Source organism: Mesocricetus auratus, unplaced genomic scaffold (assembly GCF_017639785.1).
Source record: "Mesocricetus auratus isolate SY011 unplaced genomic scaffold, BCM_Maur_2.0 Super-Scaffold_100018, whole genome shotgun sequence".
Classification (NCBI taxonomy): domain Eukaryota; kingdom Metazoa; phylum Chordata; class Mammalia; order Rodentia; family Cricetidae; genus Mesocricetus; species Mesocricetus auratus.
Genome location: NW_024429199.1, coordinates 24,329,106 through 24,350,422, shown reverse-complemented (window position 1 = coordinate 24,350,422; position 21,317 = coordinate 24,329,106). Strand labels below are relative to the sequence as shown.

General features: G+C 43.0%; 1 protein-coding gene across 3 annotated transcripts in view; it reads left to right on the top strand.

Moving 5' to 3' along the window:
- The window catches only part of Slc2a12 (solute carrier family 2 member 12), a 53,950-nt gene extending 33,770 nt beyond the window's left edge, over positions 1-20,180 (top strand). For all 3 annotated transcript variants that reach the window (XM_005065725.4, XM_021224231.2, XM_040758162.1), the window contains exons 3-5: positions 5,276-5,398; positions 9,625-9,757; positions 18,075-20,180. In XM_005065725.4, coding sequence (XP_005065782.1) covers positions 5,276-5,398; positions 9,625-9,757; positions 18,075-18,228 — 410 coding nt within the window. In that variant the 3' untranslated portion in view covers positions 18,229-20,180. The remainder of the gene's footprint in view (positions 1-5,275; positions 5,399-9,624; positions 9,758-18,074) is intronic.
- The last annotated feature ends 1,137 nt before the right edge of the window (positions 20,181-21,317 follow it).

Here is a 21,317-nt window from a genome sequence, read left to right as displayed (position 1 = left end):
CATCCATCATTTGAAGGCACCTGCAGTAAATTGTCACTTTTGCATTCAGTAGTTTCTAAGCATTTTGAGATGCGTCTGTCATTTTGTCCCCTTTTATACTAATTATGGTGTTAAGACATTCAGAAGAAAACCTTAAGCTATCTTAGAGTATATAAACTAAACTGTAATTCAGTTTAAGTTCCTGACCTTTTCCACTGAAGTGTTCAGGGCTTTCGGTAAAAACATCTGGGGCTGACTTTGCAGGCAGTGGGTGAAATACTATGCTCAGGTGAAAAAGAGGACATCAAGCAGGGATGGCATTGGGTTCTACTGGCAGCATCAGGGTGAGTGATTGCTGAACATGATAGGCATTGCATCCTCTGTTAGTATGAAAATTTATGATTAAAACATTAATATGAATTATGAGTAACCAAAACTTAGTTCTTCAAACTTCAAATTACTTTTTAGGCCTCGCAAGTGAGAAAGGTTGAAGTCCCAGTGGCACAGGTTCTTCCTATTCTTCTTTGGTACCTGGTAAAAAGGGGCTCATTTTTCAGCTGGCCATGGTCGAGCACACCTTTAATTTCAGCACTTGGGAGGCAGAGGTAGGTGACTCTCTGTCAGTTCGAGACCAGCATGGTCTATATAGTAAGGAGTCACATGGTGAGGACCTGTCTAAAAAAAGGGGGGAGGAGGGTCAATTTTTAATTTTGTTTTAAATTAAGAGTCACTCAGTGTAGTTAAGTTTTCCCTAGCATACTTTCCTGAAAAGTCATTCTGGTTGATTTTGACTAGGAATCCTTAACGGGGAAACACTGACTCTCTATTTCATTGCCTACCTTGGTTGTAATCTAAGCAGTTCAAGATAGTGTTCATGAAAAAAAGGATTTATTTTACAAAAGGCCATGAGTGGCACAACTAGGGAGACTGAGGGAGGTGGGACTACAAAACCAACAAAGAAATGAAAGCTACCCGTCCCTGGCGGCCTACGTAGGTCTGTTGTTAAAAGATGCTAAGTCTTAGGATTTGAGCATCTGGTGGGAAGGAATAGCTCAGTTCATTTACATTGTTTAACTTACTTTTTTTATTTTACGTGTAGTGGTGTTTTGTCATGGGTGTTGGGTCCCCTGGAACTGGAGTTACAGACAGTCGTAAGGGGCCATGTAGGTGCTAGGAATTGAACCCAGGTCCTCTGGAAGGGTAGTCAGTGTTCTTAACCACCGAACCATCTCTCCTAGTCACATTTTAAGTACCTCTTTGCAGAAGAACTAGGTGTGGCATGTACTGCTTACACAGGCAATAAAACCACAGGATTTGGATTTACTTCTGCAGGGCCTGCCTCCCTTGGCAAATCCAACTGTTGAGCTCTCTGCAGCTCAAGTGTGGAACTCCTTCTCAAGTTGTTAGAAGTTCTCTGGCAAGGAGTTTCGAGACCTTAGTGAGTTTTAGACTCTGGGTTCACACGCCAGGTGGTTCAGGAGAAACTCATGCCAAGTGGAAAGTGTGCCCAGAGAGCTGCAGGATTTAAATCTGAAAGCGTAGGGAGTTAAATGACAGGTTCTGTCGGAAAAACTGGGGCAGTGGCCAGAATAAGTAAGAGGCAGGAAATACTCAGAGTGACTTACATGGGACAGAACTGTTATTTCATTATCCCTCTTAATCCAAGGCTGTGTCCTTACAGAGTGACATCAACATATTTGTCCTTCCTGGTCTTCTTGTGACACTCTGTGTAGTCATAAACAGTGGACTCCAACTGGAACTCGCAAGTTCTTGTGGGGCCCTGGTGATCTAATAACACGTGATACAGGAGTTCCATAGCTGTGAATAGTTACTGACTCCAGTCCCCCACAAGCTCAGATTTCCACAATCATTACAGCTTAGAACTGACACTTGGGGCACTGCAGACTGCGGCACTTATAGGGGCACAAATTGCTGCAGTGGTGCTGTCAGACAGAGGTAAAATAATAGAGTCTAGGTGGCATGTTTTATGTTTTATGGTGGCGGCAATGCACACAGTCCTGTTATACTGTATGTGTTGTGAGTACTCTGTGGAATAATTAGGACAGTGGATCCTCTGCTGGCTCATCTTTGGGGTGGGGGAGAAGGAGGAGCCTCAAAAATAGCCCCCATTTCTTCATTGTGGCAGCGAAAGAGAACTGTCCCACGTAGCAGTAGATTGATTTTCCTTGGAGAGAAAATGGGCCATCTTGTTGAGGCTAAAAAGAAAAAAAATCACCGTTGTTATTACAAGATTCACCATATTGAATCCCCAAGTGGTGGTTCGTGCTTGTGCTCTTTCCCTTATATAGTAAGGGTGAGCTCTTCCACTTTTTTCTGCTCTGGGCACTCAGCATCTTTCTAACACCAAGGCACACGAGATTCTTGTCCTATCTTGCTCCTCAGTGTGGCACCGGAAGCCATTCTTGCCACACATTCTGAGTTTTATTTTTCTCTCTTGGGATCTGAGAGTTTGCGACTTTACAGTCCCATCGTCACTATTAAAATAATATCTTCCTTACTTTAATTTGATATGATGTATATCAGGATGGTTAAGCATTCAGTTGACAATTGCTATGATGTCCAGGTCCAGTTTTGTCAATATCATATCAGCCAAGACATCAGTTTTTTAGTTCTTCTCGTTAGATACAAAGTGAAGTGATTCATCCAGCAATGATGAATTTAATTTTTGGAAATGTCAGGTGTGGGGTTTGACTGCAAGTTCCCACCAGAGCATAAATTGAGGCAAGTCTATTTTTCAGTCTTTAGTTCATTACTCGTGCTAGTTAAATTGCCCCAGGACTCAGTTCAGCTGCTTTACTGTTTGCCTAGGGATGCTTTTTGAGTGCTCTTTATTTTTTTTTGAGACAAGACCCTGGCATTTCCGACACAGCACATGCTATAACCTATAACCAGTACTTTGTACAACCATCTCCACCCCCTGTTTTTCTGAGACAGAGGCTCATGTATTCTAGGATGGCCTTGAACTCATTTGTAGCGAAGGATCACCTTGAACTTCTGACTCACCTGCCTCCAATTACAGACACATGCCACCATGCTTGATTTATGTGGTGGTATGGGTCAAACACAGGGCTTCATGAATTCTAGGCAAGCATTCCACCAGCTGCGCAATGTCCTGTCCCCATCCTGTCTCGGTGGCTTTAACAGCCAAGTTGGTTTATTTCCATCTGAGACCACTGTGGTTCTGAGGAACTCGGCAACCCCCAGCCACTGAATAGTTCCATCAGGCCATCATGATGGGAAATAGAGTTGGAAGTGACTTGGACAGGTATTGAGAAAGAGTGGGAAGTTGAATCATGAAGATCTGAGCCAATGCCTCTAAAACAAAACAAAAGATTGTACCTTCCACCATCTTCTCCTTCTCCTGCTACAGCCCAAGGCCTCAGAGGCCCCTCTGCTCCACTGCTAACTGTGCTCAATACCCATGGTAAGCAGTAGTACGGAAGGGAGATTGCTTAGCTTTAAGAACCGGAGTTAAGCCTAGCATGGTGACACATAGCTATAACCCAGGCACTCAGGATGGCTTTTCAAAGAACAAACAAAATGGTTTTACATACTTTTATGCTATATTTGCCCAGGGACTAGTCTTTCTGACAAAGCCTTCCTCTTTACAGCTACCATCTAACCAGAGCTGGATCTTCCTTTTTAAAAAGCCCAGGACAAGTTCATCTGGATGCTGAGATGGGTTCACTAAGAGGAACATGATTGGCTGGCGCATGCCTGTAATCCCAGTACTTGGGAGTGGGTGCAGGAGAATCAGGATCTCAAGGCCAGCCTTGGCTTTGTGGCAGTTTCTAGCTTAGCTGGGGCTATATGAGATCCTGTTTCGAAATAAGAGAGGAGTGAGGGAGAGAGAAAAGGTTATTATTCGGGAATATAATTTTCAATAACCTGCCTCTCTGAGTGCAGGGAGGGGTGGGGAAGGAGAGGTGAAGATGAGCGGATGGGATGCATGCCATCGTTCTCGTATATTCTCCCTTAATTAGAACAGTAACAATCTGTTGTTTTAGTTATCGTTATCCCCCAGTCTTCTGGGTAACCTGGTATAGATTCACTTACAGACCTACAGGTCTTCTTACAATTCTTTAAAAAACAAAACAAAAAACAACAACCTTAATGTGTTTGCAACAAGCAGATGTTTTCTCCATAGAGCACGATTGTGACAAGAGAGGCAAATTGCTCACTTGGAAACTGCTGACTGCTCAGTCCTGAGCCACTAGCCTCACCTAGCTTCTTCCAGGCGAGGATTACATGGTTGGCGGCTACACGAACAGCATCTTTCCAATGGGTTTACTAGCCCGCAGAGAGCCACGACTTGGCACGTCTAAACTCTTCTTTCCGTCCAATCAGATCCTCTTACCTTCACATTTCCTCATTTATCAACCCATTACCCAGAAACCATATTGATTTAAAGAGGTCAGGGTTCAGTGTCACCTCTGTCACTTAGGAGCTTTGTGACCTTGCCAAGTCATGACCTCTTCCTCTATGAATGAAGGACAGCGATAGATGAATGGGGGCAATGGTCAGATGAGAAAACGTAGAGGTGTCCGTCAAGTCAGCCCACGGCAAGAACCCATCCCTGTTTGAGCACACCAAATCTGTGGCGAAGACAAGTTAATTTGCGATCTTCTGCCCTTCCTAATCTAATCAAGCAGTGTCCATAATGCTCCCCGTCACTCAGATAATAAAAAGTCCTCTGATCAATTTTGGTAGCAGGACGAGTGTCCTTCCAAAAATTTAGATGTCTAGTCTGGTATTACAATATTTAATTTAGGACTTCTCTCCGCCCAGCTTCCCCCAGGCCATGGCGCCCAATCAGAAAAGGGAGAGATATGTGACCTTTCACCCTTCTAGCTCTATTTCCTTCTCATTCATTGGCTATGACTTCAGAATTCTGCAGGGTGACAGAGAGGACAGTGTAGAAAAGTTCACCCTTCTGGATCCACTGAAGTTGGCAATTTGGACCTGAGGCTCCTGTGCCAGACAGATAGTCAAAGCTTGCTCGCGGTTGCCACAGACATTTTTCAGGGCTATGTTGTGCCGCCGCCTCCTATTTACGATAGCCATTGTCAAGCTCATCCAGTGCTTATCCTGAAGTTTCTTCCTCAGTCAGGAGGGGGTTTGTCATTGTCAGGACTGTCCTGCTGAAGTTAGTGATAGCCTTGACCTCCAGCCACAAATCCAGGCACAGCTTGCAGAGAGACCAGTGAAGGGGTGTCGAAGGGGTGTCGAAGGGTCTTTGTTAATTTTTGTCTGGTCATTCTTCCCTTTCTTCTAGTGCCCTGGCTGTTGCTCAGTGAGATCTTTCCTGGTGGAATCAGAGGCCGGGCCATGGCCCTGACCTCTAGCATGAACTGGGGCATCAATCTTCTCATCTCTTTGACATTTCTGACGGTGACTGGTAAGAAGTCTTGTCCATTCGTGTCTTCATACTCTTCATAAAAGTGTTCATTGTGGAAATTTAAAAATATACCCAAAAGTAGAGAGAGGCTGGTCCTGAACCAGCTGTGTCCATCATCCAAGTTAAGCAGTTTTCAATCTCCATCCCTTTATAACCCTACATGTTCCCCTCATCAAGTTATTTTGAATCATGTCAGGTATAATCACTTTGTTCATTGAATTTCAGCATGGATTTCTGAAAGTTAAGACCACAATATAATTAGCATCCTTAAATATTAATAATCTCCCCTAATATTACTTTCTACCAATTACCTTGTAATTTTTTTTATTCTTTGAGTTATCTCCAAATATGTAATTTACAACTGAATGATATTTCTCATCATTTGGCTGCATCTCCGTTCTTTCTACTAGACTTTTACCCCCTAGAGCCTTACGGAAAAGACTGACTAGCTTGTTAAAAGATTTTTGCAGGCTATAGATCTTGATAGTTTTCAGGTCACATGTCCTCTTGTCCTTTGTGTTTCTTGTAAGTTCCTATGTAGATCTACATGGAAGCTTGAAGGGGGTAACTCTGTAGCCTATTAGCACACTCCTCAGCTAGTGACCATAGGATGTCCTGTCATCCTCCCCATCTGACTGCCCCACCCCCATCTCAGGCCATGTTGAATTCCATTGATGCTTGTCACCCAGACCCAAGGTTTTCATTCTTTTGCTCTGCTTATTTTCTTTTAAACCTGGAATGCTTCTCTAAAGAGAATTTTCTTTTCACTGCCACTTAGCTACTCTGAATGTGGATTTTATATAAGGCAAGATGAGTGCTTGAAACTTTTATTTTTAGTTCCCAAAATACTGAGATGGTTCAAGCACCCTCCAGAAATGACCATTGAGTTTTTTTAAACACACACACACACACACACACCACTTGACAACTAAAAAAAATCCAAACTATAAAATTTCACAAAAGAAACACATCCTCATTTTATCATTCATTTCATGTATGTATACTTAACCTTTAGAAAGGGATGCTTATGGGCTGGAGAGATGGCTCAGCTGTTAAAGGCCAGGCTCACAAGCAAAACCATAAGAAATGGATTCTTACTCAACAATAAGCTATACACATATAAATACATGTATATACTAGTACATTATGCTTTAAATTACTTTGGAAGCTGCTAATTAAATGCAGTTTGGGTTATATATAAAATTTTCAAATGCTTGCATCCTAGAGTTTAAGACATAGCCCAAGCTTGAAGAAGAAAAAAAACTAGTTACTAGCAATAATCCTACATCTTCTACTCCGATTGTACACAGAAACATGTTCCCTTCACCACACACACACACACACACACACACACACACACACACACACACACACACACGGTGACAAATGACCTGAATCTTTGCAGGAAGGCTGCCTGAAATACTGGATGAGCTAAGGAAAAAGTAGACCCTTGAATGGGCTTTTAGCACGCATCTTGGGAAAACAGATTCTCTTTCTTTTCAGTGTCGGTTGTCTTTTCGAGAACTGACTGTGACTATGTAGTGTGGCCCGGCCTTGAACACTTCACAATCCTCTTACATCAATCTCATCCCTCAGCTAGGATTATAGGCACGAGCTATGCACAACCAGACTCAATTGGTTTTTGAAGCCTGGAATGACCTAAAATCTTTAGTTGACCTCTATTTGGGTTGTCTAAAGATCTTGAAGTATTTCCAGAGATCAAACTCTTAAGCATGGAATAGAATGACCTAAAATATATGAGGCTTTTTTTTAAATGGCAACAAGCCTTTGGATTCCAACATTTTAGGGAAATGTCATCTGTATCGATATAAACATACTGCTCCTGGTAAACAGTGGACAATGTATTTAGTTCTGAGTACACTATTTTGAAAAACTGGTTGAAAGCTGCAGTGCATAGTAGGCTGTGGTAATGCATACCTATAAACCCGACCCTGGAGTGCTGAGGTAGGACAATGAAGGATGAATACAAGACTATCCTGAAAACATAGAAAGACCCTATTTCAAGAGACACGCAAAAAGACAGGGCATCCTCCACGAGAGGATGGCCCGGACAGTAAGAGCCTGGCACCTATGCTCTGTGAAGCATGGCTGGGGGAGTTCTGGGTATTTGATCTGGGTCCATGGACTCTCAAAGAAAGGGCAAGTGCAAACAAATGTTTGCATTGTATATCACAAAGAACAAGGTCGGAGGATCTGACTCACTGTGTGCTATCCACAAGACAAAGTGTGCTCTGCCAGGGGTCTAAGTAAGGTAGATGGTTGTAGCGGTAAGGCACTTTTCGAAGTCATGTTCTCTTTGTTACTGCAAGTGTTCAAACAGAATAAGGGACATGTTTAATGAGATAACCTTTTGGGTCTGACTAAGTCTACAAGTATTAGATCAAGCAATCTACCTGGCAAAACCCTGCACTAGCAGCAGGAAAAGCACAGAGACAGGACTGATTAAAACTTGCCAGAAAGAACTAACTGCCTTGGAGCCCAAGAGATGGTTCAACAGTTAGGAGCGCTTGCTGTACAATTCTGATGATCAAGGGTTTCACCCCAGCACCCACCTAACGAGCATCTGGCACACACCTGTAATCCTAACTCTTGAGCTGGGACAGAAGCAGAAGGAACACCAGCTCGCTGGCTTCCATCCTAGCTGACAAAACATGAACCTCAGGCTCTGGGTGAGACCCTGCCTCAAAGGAATATGAAGAGAGCAGGATAGGATGAGACCTGACGCTTTCAGACCTCCATGTTCACACACAAGCATGCCCATGCACACACACCTGTTAAAAATGAAATGCCTTTGTCTTCTTCTTCCTGTTCCTCCCCACTCAGCACAGCTCACCCACAAGTGCTTACTATGCGTAGGCCCTTCCACACTGCAGTTATAAAAATGGCTTCAGTATCTAACCACTCAAGTCAGTTTTTCCCCTGACCAGCTGTGATTTGTGGCTGTGGCTGTCAAGGGCTATTTGCAAATCCTGCATGCAATTGGTCTGGGCATGTGTGTAAAAAGAGCTAGGTAATTCTGCACAGTTCCCTGTCATCCTGAACCTTTGCTGCTGGCCCAGGGGCCAGCACAATGTAAATGGACACACTTATATGCACCTGAATGGAGTCCTTTCTAGTGGAATGTACCTTGTACTTGGCCAGTGATTAGAAAGGGAGTTTAGTCTTTGTTTAGAAGTGGCCAAGAGAGCTCACAAGTGAAGTCCATCAAGATGTTAAGGATCGTGCTTCTTGCTGATAATAGCTTAGTCATCGGATCTCTTTCACTGCTCCATTATCATATTTTCTCCTGGACCTAAAAGGAAGCTTTACAGTTATGTTGCAGGCTACTAAAAATTGTGAAATACTGCCAACATAAAATAATTTATTGAAATCAGAGTAAAAAAGTTGAACTCATTTCCAGAAAAGTCCACTTGCACAAATGTGTCATTTAAAATGAGCCGGGTGGTGGTGGCGCACGCCTTTAATCCCAGCACTCGGGAGGCAGAGGCAGGTGGATCTCTGTGAGTTCGAGGCCAGGCTAGACCGACAACCTCCAAAACAATACAGAGAAACTCTGCCTCGTAAAAACCAAAAAAAAAAAAAAATGCCAAACTACAACAGCAGTGATCCCTAAGGAAGCCAGGAGGGGGGAAAGGTAAGAGAAAATTGGCCTTGGGTCTTTACAGACTTCTGCATTGAAGTTTTATTTTTGCAATGGTGATGTTTAGCTTTAATTGTCAACTTTCACAACCTAGAAACACCTTGGAAGAGTCTCAGTGTGGGATTGTCTACTTTGGGTTGGTTTGTAGGCATGTCTGTGGAAGATTGATTTGAATTGTAAGTCAAATAAATCCTTTCTTCCTTGAGATGCTTTTAGTCAGGGTATTTTATCCTGGCAACAGAAATGAACTAGAACATAAATGAACATGTGCTCTTTGCATTAATAAAGATACATTACCATGTTGAAAAAGAAAAATATGTGCACCCGGAAAATGGTTTTGAGTTTAGTTTGTGGTGGTTAAAAGACAGCTTTGCATTTTACCTAAGAAAGCTGGGGTAATGTTGTAAAACAAAACAAAAAGAACCTGGCCATATTTTGAATTTGTGACTCTTAATTTCCATGGAGACTACTAGCATGTACACACAGCTTTCTACAGGATCTTAGAAGAGACGGCATCAATGCAGCACAGAATACATTTCTAATCATTTTCTTTTCTTCCTTATAGATCTTATTGGCTTGTCGTGGGTATGCTTCATATATACAATCATGAGTCTTGCGTCCCTGGTTTTTGTTGTTTTGTTTATACCTGAGACTAAGGGATGCTCTTTGGAACAAATATCAATGGAGCTAGCAAAAGCGTAAGTATATCATTGGTTGTTGGTCAAAATGCATTTTTATATATAATTAAATAACATCTGAAGTTATTTTGCATAATTCCAGTCCCTCAGCTTTGTCCCAAATGTGTGAGAACCGTTGCTTATCAATATGCAAGGCTTTTAAAACTTTACTGAGTGATGAACAAGAATTCCAAGCAGGGCATGCTATATGCCCGTGATCCCAGCACATACGAGGTGGAGGCAGGACAACTGAGTTCAAGAAGACCCTTAGTTACATAGTAATTTTTAGATCACCTTTATGAGACCTCATCTCAAACTACTTCTCTCCCCCAAGAAAGCACTTCATTCTAGCTCCTCATGTGGGAGGCTACCTTTGTTTGGGGTACTAAGCAGGTACTGGTAGATGATGCCCATCCTGTGCTAGGACTATAGACGGCTTCAGCCCTTCGTCTAAAACAGGCTCAGGCATCGTTTGAGCCCAAACACTTTAGGCTACAATTAGCAGAAAAACTCCTGGTTGTAAATGTCTATAATTCCTTATTAATGTAGCATATTCAAGTCAATTTTAGTGAAGGTAAGGAGTGTCTTACATGATCAGACATTTAGAATTGAATTCTAGGTATATAAGTGAGTTTCACATAGAGAGATGAGATAAATAATGTAACTGCCAAGTGGGCCATGAACAAGTGTTCAGAGGCAGAGCACTGAGTTCTGACTGATCAAACAGCCTGAGGGAAGTGGCGGCCACAGTCTAGGAATGAAGAGAAACATGTTCTTCTTCGGATTAAATTACATTGGAAATGGGGCCATGCTTAGTCCTGGGCTTTACTACAAAGGAGAAAACCATGCTATATTTTTTAATGGGTTGTGATTTTTCTTCTAAAAAATAATGCTAAAACATTGGCAAAACAGGTATGATAACAGAAATTGTGACAGTTGACACCGTATCTTGCATCTGAGGGAAGCTCCAGGCTGATAGATGAGCCGATGGTGGGACCGTGAGTGCAGATGTTCATAAAGGCCGGCCATTTCATCCCGTGCTAGCAGGGGCTGTAGGACTGTGCATGCAGATGTTCATAAAGGCCAGCCATTTCATCCCGTGTTAGCAGGGGCTGTATTGAGTAGATGCGTGGAAAACATTTACTTTGTATATGAAACTTGATTGAAAGCTTTAAAACAGTTTACCTTGCTAAGCAAAAAAACTTGTCCCAATTCAAATCACAAGCTGGCTATCAAGTCTAGGGCTGCAAGCATGCCTAGCCATGCCCAACTTCTACGTAAGTACTGAGGGTGTGAACTCAAGGCCTCATGCTTGTATAGAAAATGGTCTTGCCCACTGAGTGCTTAAAATAAAATGAGACAAAGTGACCAGAGTTTAGGAGGAATGTTCTGGCAAAATAGGAAGAACAAAAAGAGGAGTCATTGAATGAAGCGATTGGAGGTGGCCCTGGGAAGGTATGGAACTGGACATGGTGTAGCAACAGAGCCTATGAAACTGGGACCTGGACAGGAAGGGACAACAAGAAAACGGAGGAAATGGGACTTGCTCTCAGGCTTCCAGAATCGACCCACTATGTATGCAATAGTGCCATTCAGGGCAGCAAGGTGTCAGGGATGAGGGGCAGGTTTGGGAGAGGGACTGGTGGGTGGTGGGGCTTGGGGTTGGCCCCTGAGTTCCAATTGCACAGATCCCTGAGAGATTTACGAGACTTACAAGGGACAGGAAAGGAAGGTCAGCAGCACAGAAATCGGGAGTGAGGAGAAACGCCCCTAGAGATACAGGTCTGGTAGTCAGCATAGGTACTTGGCACGTGGGCAGTGGCCGGGTGAGAAACATTTTGGAGAGCCCAAGCAAAAAGTTTGGCAGCTGCTTCAGAAAAATAGTAAAAATCATCAGTGCAGTAGGAGGTATGACTCCATGGCTTGAGCAGGCTTGCATCTCATTGCTTTCCTGGTAACTTCAGTTTGTGTGTATGCACTTTGAAAAAACCAACCCCCAACTCAAGGCACAAAGATGTGTTTTTGCAAAGGCTTGTTAAGACTTCTTGTGAGCAACGGTGAAAGACTCTTGGAGGGAGCATAGGATCGAACTGCTAAGTTCCTTTCATTTAACAACCTGGACAAAACTAAGGGCTTATGACCATACCGTTCTTCCCTCGGAAGGTCTAACTTTGAAAACTTATCTCATTGGCAGCTTTCAAGTAGAGTTGTCAAAGCAAACTGCAAATCATGACAACTTGAAGACAGACTCTTTCTATCTTCTAGAATGGGCTTCTAGAATGTTCCTTAAGAGAGTAGGACTTGGGTATTTAAAACTTGGCAAAACTTATTCAGCATTCTGCGTAGGGGAGGATATAAAGTAATACACTTCTGGCTTGTGAACTGTCTGTGAAACCACATTTGGTATTTTTGAGTCATGAGTTACTCAAAACCTTAATCTAGGCACTGTTTGAGACAGTCATGCATTGACAATTAGGAGGGGGTCAAAGTCGAAGTTACTGTGACCCCTCAACAGTACTGTGAGAGAAAACAGATAAGGACGTTGGGACAGAACTACGGAGATGATGGCGAGACAGCCTGTGCTTTTAACTCGGTTATAGTCTCAGTGGTACTTATCAGCTGCCTACTGCTGGGGGATGCCCTGCACTGAGATCTGAAAGGAAAAAGAATTCTGCTTTTTAACTCCCGATTACACAATTCTTTAGCGCTCAAAGCTTTTCTCTGCTTGATACAGTAGGTTGTGAAACGCTTTTAAAATGAAAATGTGTAAGCAGCCTGACTTAGGTAAACTGACAAGAAGTGTTTGAAACATATTGTTAAGCAAAGTTCCCCGGAGAGAAATGCCAGAGACAAAAATTTGCGATATGAGTACAGTATCAAATTAACTAAGGAAATGTAGGGCAATAGAAAACCCATGGAACTTGCTAGTACATAGAAACTGAAGTAAACTTGATCTAGGACGTCTACTGCTGAGCTCGGGGAGTCTTTAGGAATTTAGAAGTTAATAAAACAAATGAATCAACTTTTGTCACCAGGGAAACCAGTTCCCATGTGTAAATCCCAATAAAGTTTTCCTAAGGACTAAGAAAGGAAACTATTTATAATATCAAATTAATTTTAAATTCGATGCTACACGTTGCCTAATATTTTCCTCTCTCCTATTTGGAGTTGGTCCCCAACCCAGCCCCAGTTTTTACAAAGCTGAGAAAACAAATGTTCTCCCAAGGATGCTAAGTTCCTTATAAAGTAAATAGTGACTCAGCCAAGAGTCAGGAGACATTGCTACCATCCTGTAACTTGAAAGGGTTTTGTTTTGAATATCTGCCCTGTCATCTACTGTCCCAACGTGTAGTATCAAATTTAAAGTTGGTATAGGGTTTGTTGCTACATTCACTTCTTTCAAGTGTGATTTTCCTTACTCTTCCTCCCAACTTCGGTGAAAACAGACCAGTTAGTGTTTTATAAATAGCTTAGCTCCGATGCCTTTTTATTGTTAGCAGTTAATGGGATGTGTCCATTCCTGTGTGCAAACGAGCTGCTTCTAACTCCTGAGGCTTCCGTCAGTCAAGTGCTTGCTCCACAAACAAAAGGACCTGTTTGAGCCCCAGCATACAAAGTGTAAAAGTGGGCTGGCGCAGCAAATGCCTGTAATCCCGGCTTTGGGGAAGCCAAGACAGGAAGGAGGGTAGGATCCCTGAAGCTTGCTGGCCAGGTCTGTGAACTCCAGGTTCAGTGAGAGGCCCTGTGGAGGGAGTGGGGGAGGGATGGCAGTCAGTGTTGACCTCTGCCTCCACAGGAGCATACAAAAAAAAAAAAAAAAAGCTTAGTGAGCATCTATTATACACCAGCCACTGGTGTAGGTGCTGCAACCAAACTAGCAATGAGAAAAAAGAAACAAAACAAAACCACTCCCAGGACAATGAAAATGTGCTGATTGGCTCCTAAGTGGTTGGGGTGGGGCAGACTTCAGAAGGCTGTGCTGAGATAACCCTTAGGACACAATCTGGGCAATAAGCCACCAACCCAGGAAGGGAGGGGTAGGGACAATGCAGGTAGAGGACTGTTGGTCCAGAGGCTAACTCAGAAACAGGATTGGCCTGTTTCTGGAAGGACAAGAGCTCTAGAAGGGTCAGAGCCACTGGGATTGATAAAGCAGGTTGAGCAAGGAGTTGGTTGGTTCTAACTGGGTAGGAAAGGACCAAAAGTTTTAGCCTGGACAGTAGTAACATGACATGACTGTCATTTCAAGCCAGGTGTGTCCTGAGCATGTATAACCCACCTAGCAGCCTGAAGCCGGGAAGGCTCCTAAGCACAGTGCTGGCCTCAGATGGCCCTTCATGATGCATGGCAGTGGCAGATGTCCCTAGTCCATTGAAGTCTTTGTCCTTGCTGTTGTTAGGGTTTGTACTCAACACCACCATCCCTTCAGGTTAAGTGTCCATCTACACACTGACTCCAGACTGGTTTTCCTCATTTTATGCCAATGTTCAGCCCCATCATACTCCCATCTCTTCTCCCTTTTCAAAGGCTTCCTGTTTACTCCTTCACTCTCCTTATTTTTATTGTTGTACTTTTTATTGGCATAAATAGGAACTTGCTGGGATCTCCCCCATTACCCCTGACTGGTCTTGAACTCATTATGCAGTTGAGAATAACCTTGAACACCAGATCCTCTTACCTCTACCTCCCAAGTGCAGGGGATTGTATGTGTCCCCATGTATACGACATCCAGTTTATGCAGTGCTGGGGTTGAATTCAGGATTCTAGACAAATACTGTACTATTTCTCTCACCTTCTAAGAAGAGTATGTTGCTGCCATTTCTCTTCCAAATTTGCCATTTCTTTATTTATAACAAAGTCCTTTATTAATCCTGCTTACTTCCCCTTCTCAGTGAGTGTTCTACGGCATCCACTTCCCTGAAATAGGGCTAATGCAGGGGTCAATTTTCAGGGCTTGTTTTAGTGGAGTATGCAATCCTTCCTGAAGTGATAGCTTTGCCACCCATGGGGACTTCACCAGACACCTGTCCACTCCTGGCTCCAAGTTGGTGATCTTGGGCTTCCTCTTAAACCTTCATCACACTCATTGCTTCATTGGGGTCAATGTCATGCCCTCTGAACCATGTATACCAGGAGTTGGAATTCATCTGCTTTGATCTCCTTCCTAAACTTGAGTGTGCCTACTGATGTCTTGCTTATATTTCTTTTCATGCTAAGAGATAAGCTAAAGAGGCTAATTCAACCCTTGGTGGCCCCAAGAAAAGTCCAGCTACACACTGGTTCCAGACCTTGTTTCCTCCCAACGTCTTAATTTTCTTTGCTGTAGCCACAAGCAGCAGTCTTCTCCAATCTCTCGTCTCATACTCCACCTTCTGTCTATTGGGCTGGGCTGACTCCCACTTCCACAGGTATCCGTTCCTTCTATGCTATTGTGTGTCACCATGAACTCCTTTCTTCATTACTATAGTGGTTACCTACCTGGTCCCTATTTCCTAACTTGTCCCCTCCATTCTGTTCCTTTTAAAAGGTGACCAAGCCATTCCTTTGTTGCAGTCCTCTAGGGGTTTGTCATGTAGAGGAAAAGCCATATAGTTTATATTTTCTACTACCTTTTACTCAGCATTCTCAAGGCAGCAACTTTTTCATGTCCTTCCCCTAGGTAGGTGTCTGCCTCATAGTGTCACCACCCTCTTTTCTTGCCAACTACTTTAATTCAGATTCTCTGTCTACTTAGTTCAGTTCTTAACAAAAGCTGAAACATTCACTTGGCCTATTAGCTATGTCTCATTACATTTTAGTTCCCAGAGAACAGGAACTTGAAAAAAAAAAAGTTTACCTGCATGGGTGTATATATACCACATATATTCCTACTGCCTGCAGAGGCTAAAGAGGGCATCAGATCCCCCTGGAACTGGAGTTCTGGACAGCTGTGAACTGCCCTTACATACTGGGAAGCATGCCCAGGTTCTCTGCAAGAGAAGCAAGTGATCTGAACAAGTCAACCCCAAGAGGCAGGGTTTTTTCAGTTAGTTCTTATTACTCATCACCTAGAACAATCTATCTCCTGGTTTGTAATGGGAATGCATTGTTGAATGCATGAATAAATGAACAAAGAAACTGGATATAGGAGTGAGGCTTGGCCAGGACACCAGCTAAGCTTGGAGTCTGAGAAAGTGAATGAATGGTGAAGTGCAGCCACCTGGAGGGGCCTGGGTTCCGGGGTGCAGGAGTAACTACTATCACTTTAGATATATTAATTTGAAGGTGTCCATTAAGACACTAAATAGACACATTGTAAGTAGAAGGCAGCTGAATATGAATGTACATCTCTAAGTCTTTATAATGTGGGAGGTCATTGGCCTCATGACACCAGGTGAGATCATTCATCAGAAGCAGAGGAGAATGGTGGGGGATTGGTAGTGATGGCAGCAGTGTACACCTTTAGTCCCAGCACTTGGGAGGCAGAGGCAGGCCTATCTCTGTGAGTTTGAGGCCAGTTTGGTGTACAGAGTGAGTTCCAGGACAGCCAGGACTTCTGAGATCACCAAGGACCAAGGAGCAGCCAATGGTGAGGATGGAGGAAAGACAGAGGAACAAAGTATCACTGAAGCAAAGTATTCCAGGATAGTATGGTATGGGTTGGAAAAGACAGGCGTAAGACTCCACAAGTCTCAGTGAAGGTAGGGGCTGAGGCTGACTGAATGGCCAGGAAAGAGAACCCAAGTGAAGACATCCTATAGTGTGATCATGGAGAATAATGCACTGGCTGACCTTCTGCTCATCATCACTAGACATCACCCTGTTGACTCTTCTCTAGCTCATTTTCCCAAGTACCTCCCAAGTACTGTGCTCAACAGATCGTCAGTCCTTCCCTAGGACTGTGAAGCTCCAGGGTGCTTGCACCCAGCTTTATTTCTCTCTCTTATATGGCTTAGATGTGTCACTCTTCAACACATCCATCCCACACCGTCTGTAAGAGGAAACAGTGCTCCGCCATTAGCCATGTGACTTACTAGGGGCGCATACAGATGAGGTAATAAAAGGGCGGTTTACCACACCGCTAACCACACCCACTTTAGGCATGACTAAAGACATATACGGACGTTGGTGGTGAACTAAGTCACTAGCAAGGCCCACTTTTGGGCATGGCTAGGGGTGTTATGGAGGAAGGTATAAAAGACTGAACAGCGCAAGTCTCGCTCTTTTTTCCGGCTTTCCGGCTTCCAGTTCGGCGGTGGAAAACTACTCGACTCATCTGGGTTACTTGTTTGTCTCTTGTAATTGCTACAATAAATACTTTTACTTTCAGTAAGTGTGCCATTTATCGTTGCAGCATCGCCTGTCATTCAGGAAAACCTTTGATTAAGACTTCTCAGTTTATTTCTGCCCTAAATGTGAGGAACAAATGGAATGTGACCAGTTCCTTTAAGGTTAGGGATGTAACCCTGAGGCAGGGTTTAGGACGATGCCCTGCCATCTGCCACAGTTCCCTCAGGGGGTTGACTTTCCAACTTTTTGAGATGACACTTCAACACCACCTCTCACTTTCTGATGTGATTCTTGGTTGATACCATCTGTGTAGATCAAGCTTCCAGTCTCCCGAGTACCTTGGCTAGAGACCACAGCCCCTCTAAGTACTGTCCCAGTGTATTCTGGGAATGTTGGCAAGGACTCCCAACTTGAACTCCAGTTGCTGAACATCTGATCAGCCATCCCTGCGTCACCTATCATTCTGTCTCCCTTTTGTTTTCTCATCAGAACTTTTACACACGCTAATTATGTGCTCTGAATGTGGCCCATGAAAGCACAAGCCCCTTGGAAGCCAGAGTAATATTCCACTCCACCCACACTGCCCACCGAGACCCATTCCATTCCCTGTGGGAGAGAGGAAGGTTCAAAGGCCCTCCCCTTTCTGTTAAATGAAAGGATACAGCAGACTGTATTGTGTTGTAGAAAAGGGGAGTAGAGAGCAAAACATAGGCACAATGGGAAGGTAGAAAAAGGCAAGAAAATGAATCAGGACTTGGGATCACCACTACTTTCTTACTGGTTAACATTAACGTACTCCCGGGGTCCTGGTCTGTTAAGAGGGATGCTGTGGCCATGTTCTGAGAGGAAAACCGCTTAACTTTTACCCTCTGCATGAGATTGACCAAAGGCTGTAGGTGCATATCAGAATTCTCAAAACATTAAGGCTTCACAATGAAAAAATGTTTTCCCATGAACTAAACCATGACAACCTCAGGGTGATTTTTAAAATAATAACACTGCAGATTTCTTTCATGTACTATATTAATGAGGAATGACATTTTCATTAGCGCCTCTCTCTCTTTTTCAGGAACTATGTGAAAAACAACATTTGTTTTATGAGTCATCACCAAGAAGAATTAGTGCCAACCCCGCTTCAAAAAAGAAAGCCCCAAGAGCAGCTCCCAGAGTGTAAAAAGCTGTGTGGAAGGGGGCAGCTACAGCAGCCTTCTCCAGCGACCTAAGGGGCTCAAATCTCTACATATGGTGCGATGGCAGGACTTACATGGGGTTTCTGGACAACTTACATGGACACCCTGAAACTAGAAAGACAGCCTTTACTTCTTTTCCCAAAATGGGACCTTTGCCAGAAGGCAGACGAGGCACCACCAATGCCCTAATGTGTCAGGTAAAACAGAATCCTGGCAGATTTAAATCTTCTACCTTCTCTTCGGTGCAGCCTTTGAAAGACTGGGTTACGGTAACAAGGCCAGCCTCTACCTTAAGCTGTGTAAGATGCCAGTCACAGCTCAATACTTAGACACAGAGGTGTTCTGGGCAGGGACTTACCATCTTTGCCTCTGTCAAAACACTGTGGATGATTCAAGTGCACCTATGTTGTAGATTAGGACTATGGTGTCCTGCGTAAGACTTTAGAGACAACTCAAGTCCACCAAGTACCAAGTACTCCAGTACCAAGATTACGCAGTTAGCACATCACCCATAATGAAATACTAGTTAATCAAAATATTCTTTTATCAATTTTATGACAAATTTTTAACCAGTACCAAGAGTACACAGATAGCACATCACCCATAATGAAATACTAGTTAATCAAAATATTATTTTATAAATTTTATGTCAAATTTAAAAACCTTTTTTTTCCATTATAAAAATATGATGAGAAAAGTCGATTTAAAAATCCTGGGGCCATATTTACTTAGAAATAGCTTAGTGAATATTAGGAAAGGAGCCCGTCATAAGGTTATCACTCATCCAGATCTCCAAGCGGTTAGGTTTAAGTGATAAGGTCAAATCTATACAAAGTATGGCCTGGGAAGGCCTTTGTGGTAACCGGTAGCAATCCACAACCTCCTGCCATTCCTCCCATCTCTCAGGAATCACTCCCCTTGGGCTCCAGCAGACTGCCTCTCATTACTCACTTTCTGATGAATGCAGACAGAATAAATGACACAGACATCAGGACAGGTCTGTCTCTCCTGTGATGGACAGTGAGGAGTCATACCAGTAGGGTGGGTTTTACCCACAGGATGCATTTCTCTGGCCCATTTTTCCAGCTGAATTTTAAGATTCGACAAAACATTTCACCAGCAGAATTTTCATATATGGTAGGAAAATCTGTGATAAAGAATCTTGAATCACTTAATAAACTATGGAAGGTACATAAAAAAATTACCCTTCAGGTACAAACAGCTTAACTTGAAAAATAATTCAAAGAAATATTACCCCCCCCAAAAAAGAGCTCAAATCCCTTAATTTGGGATCTTCTCCTTTTCACTACCAAATGGTCCCAGTCTGAGAGGGGTACATGGCCCATCACACTGCCTTCTAGCAAAGCGGAAAGACAGTGAGCCTACACAGCAGCAGAGAGAGCAGCCCTCAGCCTCAGGAGCATGGCGGAGCCTCGTTCTCAAGTGGATCATATAAATTAAAGGTGGCAGGGGAGGCTGTGAGGGAGGTTGGTATATGTCTTGATTCTGTCGTGATGTATCGCACCATCAAGTAAGGATGTGTGCTGTTTTCTGTTTGTTGTGGGGAGGGCGAGGTGTGTACTGCACAGCAGTGCTGTTTATCATGTGTCTCTGGGATCACACCAAGTTTAAAAAAAAGAAACAAAACAAAACTCAAGGCAAGTTATCAACCTGAGCTTTTTCTTTTCTCTTTCGCCCCCCAAGTATTAGATTAAGATATTTAAAAAATTGTTAAATGATTCGATCTTAAACATATATGGACACACATTTGACTATCTCGTATACCTTGTGAATGGGCAAGAAACAAGCAGCTTATTACGAATGACTTCAATGTAAGTATCCTAAACGTTCTAATGTTATTACCCCAAGTATGGAACTCAACACTTTGTTTTCAAAATAATTTTTTTAACCCAGTATTAGCCCGACCTCACCCCCGACACATGAAGCCTTTGATTTTTAAAAAATAAAAGGGGGGATACTTAAAATTTGTATGTATATATTCACAGTTTTTATTTATATAAAAAATGTACAGTACTTGTAGAAATTCAGGTGACACGACTCTCTCACTCCTTCCCAGCTTTGTTTAGTGGACTGCCCAGGAAGCTGCCACGTAGTGCCCACACAGTAGGAGCCTCCAGACTTGACCACGCCTTCTTCACTCCTCGGTAATTGCCAAGAGCTTCAGATCTGCCTAGCTTCCAAGCCACTGGACACTGAACATGTTAGGTCATTTGGCTCTGCACTTCCCCACACAAGTCTCTGCCTCACACACACATTTGTGCGCTTGTCAACACTGCAGAACAGGAGGTCACTGCTAATCAAACAAGTAGGAAGACCTCAGAACTTGTCTACCTCTAACTGCACTTTACTGTTTTCCTGGTACTTAGGATTTTGGCTAATGATCTTAAAGCAAAGAAAAACAAATGTAAAAACAATTTTTAAAAAACTGAAGACTTAAGAAAAATCACAATTAATTATGGGAAAAGCAAGTATAAAAGTTAGCCTTTGTCCCTACTTTTTACTTTTTGTAGGAGTAAAAGGCAGGGTATGAGATGGCTTTTAGAAGAAAACAAAATTGAACATAATAGAATCCCATGTACTGCTCAGTACAGTGCTTAAGTTAGCCTTAAGAGGTTATATGTAGAAAACGTACTAAACATGGAGGTTCAGATGGTGCAAGCTTTTGCAAACATTTCAAACTATATTAATAATTCAGTTTCATGGGCAATAGTTTATGCGGAGAATCTAATTTTTGACTCCGCCCAGCTTGTTTGTGGGTAAAACCCACCGCTGCTCACTAACACCAATCTGGTTTGGCATTTCCCTCCAGAGTCCACACATGGGCGAGGGCCCTATTTCATACAAATATTGTAACTTTAAGACAGCGCTCTCACATACTTGTCTCCTTTTACCTCCACTTAGTAAGACAAAGCAAGGACAGAGACTAGCTTGCCAAAGGCTTTCTGGTTCAAGTAGAGCTCTAACTACACCGTGGCACACACAGCTTGTGGGCACTTCTTGTAAAAACACAATGCTATTGACTTCTGACGAGACATGTACTATAGCCTTGAGCGCCAACCTACGAGTAATAAGAACCTCAACTCTTCCTACGTCTATAGCAA